A 7,620-nucleotide genomic window follows, 5' to 3' on the forward strand; every position below is an offset into this window, starting at 1 on the left:
GTGACTCGTTGTGCATGACACCGTGGAGACTCACAGCATGTGGAGGCTCATGCTACTCTCCACGATCCACACACAACTTACCACACGCCCTATTGAGAGCGAGAACCACTAATCACGACCATGAGGAGGTTACCCCATGTGACTCTACCCTCCATAGCAACCGGGCCAATTTGGTTGCTTAGGAGACCTGGCTGGAGTCATTCAGCACGCCCTGGATTCAAACTTACGTCTCCAGGGGTGATAGTCAGCATCAATACTCGCTGAGCTACCCAGGCCCCCCCAGACTTTGGTATCTTGACAAATCTGAATGCAGCATAAATGGAGTGCTTCTGTACAGCTGCCAAGCAACTTAATACTGGACGGGTTACTGACGGTTTGTAAGCAGCTTTATGTGGCATTCAAGCGAATAGTGTCTGAACAAAACCTTATTCAATTCCACCTGTCATTCAACCCCAGTTTAGCCTAGATTCACATTCAAACACCTGAACTGACTGAAAGATTAAATGGCTGTCACACTCACCTGCGTTATCGTGGCCAATTCTCAGTTTCTGAAGTTCTCCGAGGTCAACAGCCTCCACGGTAAATACATCGATCATTCCCTTCTCAAACTTGTTTTTATGTGATTTAGAGGCTTTCAGGTTGATGATTCCTGTGTGTTCGTCAAGCAGACATGAAAACAGGTATTTGTGCAAAAAGAGGCATTTTATTGTTCATTCAGTTCCCTCAAATTGACTTTTCATTGACAAACTACGGTGTCCTAAATGATAAAAATGATAAATCTTTTAAAAATCTAGTTTAAAATGCATTTATCTAGCTTGTAGAAATGTAATATTTCTGTCCATATTGGTGTCATATATTTTATGAAAATTATTTATAGCATTTTCTGCAATAAAATAAAGACGTAAAAATGTCAAGTGGTGTAACTATGAAGTTAAAGGTATTAAAATACGTCTTGCACCTTGAATACACTTGAGTGTACATAACTTAAAGCTACACTTTAGAAATGAAAAAAAATTCATTCACGAGCAAGTACACCTACCGTCTTCCAAACCATGTTTTCACGTTACCTCGATTCATTAAGGTAAGCCTATAATCAAAACGAGCAAGTACAATTTTTTCAATAATTCCAGCTTTTAATTAAACTTATTTTTTACTGTCTCTGGACAGTTACACCACATGACATTTCTTACTTAAAGCCCCAGAAAAAAAAATATCAAAATGACTTTGAACTCAAGTGTGTGTTGTCACCTGTGTCGTCATTTTCTCCATATAGAATTGCGAAGACGTTGGCGTCTGTTCCCGCGTGCTTCTTTTCTCCTGTTTTGATTCTCATTGTGTATGTTGTTGACATGGCTACAACACAACAAATAAGAGGTCATTCTTTGAAAATGTCAAAATGATCATTATCGTACATTTAGTTTCATACAATCTAAAACTGACTTAGGGAAGAGTGGGGTAAGTTGTGCCAGTTTTTACTCAAATTTTAAAAACACCTAATTATATTTCAGGATGCTTTCAACTGAAATCAAAGGACAATATCTATAAGATAGGGCCATAGAAAATATATATTATCAGCATAACTACCACTATACAGTCACATGACCGAGAATCAAGGGGCCCGTCACCTTTCTGCTCCAAGCCCAGTGTGGCCCCGGACTCCTCCTCATCATCATCCTTCCTCATGAAGGCCTCATCCACGGGAACGAGCTCTCGTGCGATCTGACCGTCATCTTCATCAACTGCCAGCCAGCGATTACAGGGGAAGTAATACCTGCATTGAAACCCGATATGAAGAGATATTTAGATCTCCTGAGCTGTGAGAAGCTTGTGTGTACTTCTGTGTTATGTGACGGGATCTGTAAGCAGTTTAACTCAGTGAACTCATAAATAAATCGACACATGGTGATCTTCATTTGATCCGTTCTCCTCAAGTGATATCTGTGTCAGGCCAGAATCTCAGGACTCACGTGGTGTCATCTTTAGTGTCCACGATTTCCACCCTGTCCAGATACCAGGCCGACTGATGGCTGTTGTCATGACGAATCCTCAGTTTCTTCAGAGGTCCCAGTTCAACTGCAGTGATGGAGAAATTGTCCTCCTGCATTTCAGCAGTTGAAAGCATACAGGTGGTGTGACATGTTTGTAGTACAGAGGAAAAGATAATCTCTACTGAAAAAAAAAATGGAGAAATTATTGATTAAACTAGCCTAGACCACTGATACTGGGAGACCATCTTAAACCAGCTAGGTACAGCAAAAATGTTTTTTCATATATACTGTGTATATATATAATATATATATATATGTATATATATATATATATATATATATATATATATATATATATATATATATTGTACATAAGAACTAATTACACATGCAAACACAACAATGACTAAAGGTTTGCATAGCATGCAGACATGATTTTAGTAATGAGATTTCACAGAATGCGTTTCATTCTGTGTCATTTGAGTCATCATTGAGTCTGTCATGTGTTTGGCGCCATCTCCTGGTGGTCATATGTAACATTGTGCTTCATGTGGATTATCTAATGATCTCTGCATCTGATTATCTTGTGTGTGGACTCGTTTGAAAGATAATCACCTCCTCTAAGTATGTGATATTTTTTGTTTGATTTATTTTTCGTGAAGTTATAAGTGAAAACGCTACACCATCATAATTGTCAAAGATATATACTTAGCTATTACTCATTATATTTTTGTCTGTGTGTAAAACAAATATGCTGGTTGTATTCTACTCTTTGAGAGCTTTCCAACAACGTATGACACATGGCTATTTGATGAGTTTAATGTTTTTACTGACTGGCAATAATACTATGTACAGTGCAATTTTTTTAAATTAAATTATCAAAACTGAGCACTTCTGATTTGTCTGCAAATTTCAAAGCACTTGTTTAGTTTTGGTCATAATGTCTACATGCATTGGAAAGTAGAGCTTCTAAACTTTCAAATGATACCTATTTTGTGATGATCAAGACTGTAGTTATTATTATTTGGACCATTTTTTTTCAAGTAGGCCCATGAGTTTAAAGGGTTAAAGTGATTTTGAAAGGTTTAAAATGTGTTTGTTTAAAGATATTATTTTTTTTATTTACAAAAAACTGCTTAAAAACATTACTTAATTTTCTGTCATTTTTATTTCCCCCAACATTTGAGAACCACTGCTTTAATCTGAAAATGAGTGTTTACACACAGTGCACATGCTTAACCTTACCAATTGTTTTTATCGTGTAAAGTTCAAATGGTTTACGAAAAACTGATCAACAAACCTAGATTACCCAGAATGCGCACTTTGCACGTAAACACCTTTAAACCCTTTTATCTTTGCGTGCATGCCTGTTTATGTTTTGACATAAAAGAAAAGTCGAAAACTTCAATCATTTCAAATCTAATGTAAACAGTGTTTTGTTGCATTTTCGGGATTTTAGAATGAGCTGATTTTTGTATTGTTGTGCTTGTAAACACACTCATTGACTCTGTAAACATCAGATCATCGTCTGTCACATTGGCCTTGATTCAGTGCAGCATATTCAATGTGTGCGTTAAATAATAGATGAGTTCACATTAACAGATGAGTAAGAGTATACGACAACATCTACTGTGAATAACACGAGAGACGTGATCAGATTGCCAGACTTCCTGCGGTTAGCGAGAAGCCATGATGTGAGATTTTCACCTCCTCTCTTTAGACATGTATGAGTGACATCAACTCACCTGTCCACGCTCAAATTTGTTCAGATGGTTTGATTTTCTCAGGGGTCTCTCTCCAGTGTCTCCGTTCTCGCCATAGATGTTGATGAAAACATTGGCATCGGTTCCAGCTCCCATCATATTACCCGTGAACACGTTGACCTCATATGTGTTTTCTGTGGAGAAAATAACTATTTAAAGTTGTTATTTATTTAAGAGCTTGATTTTCAGTGATACTCTGGCTGAAATTATCTGTGATTTTGCAACTTTTAAATACTTAATGATTTGGACACTGTGAAAACACCTTGAGACCCTTTGGAATAGGATTAGATTTTGACACTTTCTAAAGAAAATTTGAGCGGTGTTTGCCTGTGAAAAAATCTGTTGTGGGTGGTTTCTAAGTAGCTGCTATGTGGTTGCTTAGGTGTTCTTTGTGTTTTTACAGTGTTGGTATGCAGATTCTGGGGTTTTCTGGATGGTTGATAGGGTGATGCTTGGCTGTTGCTAAGATGTTCTATGTTGCTATGAAGTTGATTTGGAGTTCTGGGTGGTTGATGTTCTATGTTACTATGTGGTTTTTAGAGCATTGCTATGTGGTTACTAGGGTGTTCTGGGTGTTTAAGCATGTTGCTATGCAGTTACTAGTGTGTTAGCAATATGTGGTAATGGTAATATTCTATTATGTGGTTGCTAAGGTGTCATGAGTGGTTTTTAGTGTTGCTATGCAGTTGCTAGGGTATTGGTAATCTGTGGTAATGGCAATATTGCATTATCTGGTTGCTAAGGTGTCATGAGTGGTTTTTATAGTGTTGCTATGCAGTTGCTAGGGTGTTGGTAATCTGTGGCAATGGTAACAAGTGGTTGCTAAGGTGTTCTGAGTATTTTTTAGAGTGTTGTTATGTGGTTGCTAAGGTGTTTTTTGGTGGTTTCCATGTTGCTATGTGGTTGCTAAGATCTTCTTAGTGATTTTTAACATGTTGCTATGCAGTTCCTGGGGTTTTCCAGGTGGCTGTCAGGGCATTGCTTGGCAGGTGCTAAGCTGTTCTGTGTGGTTGCTAGGGTGTTAGTAATATGTGGTAATGGTAATATTGCATTATATGGTTGCTAAGGTGTCAGGAGTGGTTTTTAGAGTGTTGATATGTGGTTGTTAGGGTGTTGGTAATATGTGGTAATGGTAATATTGTATTATGTGGTTGCTAAGGTGTTCTGATTGGTTTTTAGTGTGTTGATATGTGGTTGCTAGGGAGTTGGTAATATGCGGTAATGGTAATATCGTATTATGTGGTTGCCAAGGTGTCCTGAGTTGTTTTAAGAGTGGTGATATGTGGTTGCTAGGGTGCTGGTAATATATGGTAATTGTAATATCGTATTATGTGGTTGCTAAGGTGTCCTGAGTAGTTTTTAGAGCAGTGCTATGTGGTTGCTAGGGTGTTCTGAGTGTTTTTAGAGCATTGTTTTTAGTTGCAAAGATCATCTGAGTGGTTTTTAGCATGTTGCTAAGCAGTTCCTGGGGTTTTCCATGTGGTTGTCAGGGCATTGCTTGGCAGTTGCTAAGGTGTTCTGAGTGTATTTTTAGCATGTTGCAATGCAGTTGCTAGGGTGATGGTAATATGTGGTAATGGTAATATCATATTATATGATTGCTAAGGTGTCCTGAGTGGTTTTTAGAGTGTTGCTATGTCATTGCTAGGGTGTTCTGAGTGTTTTTAGAGCATTGCTATGTGATTGCTACGGTGTTTTTGGTGGTTGCCAGGGTGTTGCTATGTGGTTGCAGAGATCTTCTGAGTGGTTTTTAGCATGTTGCTATGCAGCTGCTAGGGAGTTCTGGGTGGTTTCCAAGGCATGATGATATGCGGTTACTAAAGTGTTATGAGTGGTTTTTATATCTTTGGTATGTGGTTGCTAGGGTCTTCTGAGTGTTTTTAGCATGTTGCTATGCAGTTGCTTAGTTGTTGGTAATATGTGTTAATGGTAACAAGTGGTTGCTAAGGTTTACTGGCTGTTTTTTTAGAGCATTGCTATGTGGTTGCTACAGTGTTTTTGGTGGTTGTCAGGGTGTTGCTATATGGTTGCTAAGATCTTCTGAGTGGTTTTTAGCATGTTGCTATGCAGTTCCTGGGGTTTTCCAGGTGGTTGCCAGAGCAATGCTTTGCAGTTGCTAAGGTGTTCTGAGTGTATTTTTTAGCATATTGCTATGTGGTTGCTAGGGTGTTCCGAGTGGCTGCCATGTGTGGTTGATAAGGTATTCTGAGTGGTTTTTAGCATGTTGCTATTCAGTTCCTGGTGTTTTCCAGGTGGTTGCCAGGGCAATGCTTGACAATTGCTAAGGTGTTCTGAGTGGTTGCCGGATGTGGTTGCTAAGGTGTTCTGAGTGGTTTTTAGCATGTTGCTATGCAGTTGCTAAGTAACAACCACTCTTAGCAACACCCTTAAAACCACACAGAAAACCCTAGTAACCATATAACAACATGCTAAAAATTCTGATCGCCGAAATTTGAATAGAAGAAGAATTGTTTTAGGGATTTTTTAAAATACCAAAACAAAGGTCAGAGCAACCATTATAGGGACGACTTGCTAAAGCAAAACCACGAATAATAATGAGTTTAATTTATATAATGTTTTTCCCTCGCTCAGAGCGCTCTACAAGCAACAATACACATGAATACATAAATAGTAATGCTTAAATCCCTGTGTATTAAATCCCTGTGTACAAGGCCCCTGGTGGGACAATGAAGCAGCATGTTTAGCCACGGCAAGCACCACTCAGTCTTAATGGACAGCATTGATCTAATAGATTAATTCCATGATTGACAGACAAAGGGGTGGGGTTTGTACCCTCCAGTTCTTCATTGTCTTCTGGTAGAAGTTCTACCACCATCTCTCCATCCTCTTCATCAGATGCCAGCCAGCGATCGCAGGGGAATAAATACGTCATCACCACCTCTCGCATCTCTTCCTCACCACCCTCCTCATCATCCTCATTTTTCTTTTTCTTCTTCTTTTTCTTTTTATCTTCTTTCTTCTCTTTGGGCACCAGGGCCATCACTAGGCGCTTGATCTCCACCCTCTCCAGAAACCAGCCAGAACCGATGCCCGCGCCGTCAGTACCAACACGGACCTTGAAGATTTTTCCAACATCTTTAGCTTCAACCTGTTACAATGACATAGATCAGAAATGGGTGTGATGATGAAGGTTAGATCAATGTCTCTCAACTTGTTTTGCTTCAGGACACAGATTTTATGGGCATCAAGTGGCGACCAACACACTACCAACATTGTTTTTAATACAAAAGTTAAAAAAGTCCTAAATCAACCATTAAGCTGTATAAACTATCATGAACTGCAGAGACCCAATAATATGCAACATTATTCACACGACATAGGCTGAATAGGAAAATTCACAGTTTTTATAAAAGCATATGTTGCAATTTTGTCAAATTTACATCAAAATACTGTTTTGAAATACTGGGTTTGATTGGAGGCATGGTCTTTTACATCAACAACAAAAGATATGGGAAGCATATTCTTCTGCCTTTTAAAAGTTGATAAGTCTATTTGTTTTGCTATCTTAACCCTACTATTGTCTTTGGGTCATTTTTGACCCGTATGAGAAGAACCAGTTGTGACCTTTCCCCTTCTGATTTTCTGGATGTTATACAACTTTAAACTGTTTTTTGTTGTTGTTGTTGTTGTTGTTGTTGTTGTTTTTTGGTGTGTGTGTAAATCTCTGAATCAAATTTAACCAAAAAATATTCAAAATTTTCTCAAATTTAGCCCCTAGCCCCATACTTTTCTCTAGATGCATCTTTCCCACAAATTGCATGCTTTCCTCTCAAACTTGAGTACACAGAGTATTCTTTACAGTTTTGAACATGTAATATGTTAGTAAACAAGTGTACTATAATGATTTT

At 38.3% G+C, this 7,620-nt stretch overlaps 1 protein-coding gene across 1 annotated transcript in view; it reads right to left on the minus strand.

Moving 5' to 3' along the window:
* loxhd1b (lipoxygenase homology PLAT domains 1b) overlaps positions 1–7,620 on the minus strand; it is a 60,956-nt gene that overhangs the window by 22,732 nt on the left and 30,604 nt on the right. The window contains exons 19-25 of the mRNA XM_051654084.1: positions 6,756–6,860; positions 6,545–6,674; positions 3,734–3,885; positions 1,968–2,098; positions 1,626–1,771; positions 1,249–1,353; positions 521–649 (exon numbers count right to left, since the gene is read on the minus strand). Of these exons, the coding sequence (XP_051510044.1) occupies positions 521–649; positions 1,249–1,353; positions 1,626–1,771; positions 1,968–2,098; positions 3,734–3,885; positions 6,545–6,674; positions 6,756–6,860 (898 nt within the window). The remainder of the gene's footprint in view (positions 1–520; positions 650–1,248; positions 1,354–1,625; positions 1,772–1,967; positions 2,099–3,733; positions 3,886–6,544; positions 6,675–6,755; positions 6,861–7,620) is intronic.

Source organism: Myxocyprinus asiaticus, chromosome 24 (genome assembly GCF_019703515.2).
Source record: "Myxocyprinus asiaticus isolate MX2 ecotype Aquarium Trade chromosome 24, UBuf_Myxa_2, whole genome shotgun sequence".
Taxonomy (NCBI): domain Eukaryota; kingdom Metazoa; phylum Chordata; class Actinopteri; order Cypriniformes; family Catostomidae; genus Myxocyprinus; species Myxocyprinus asiaticus.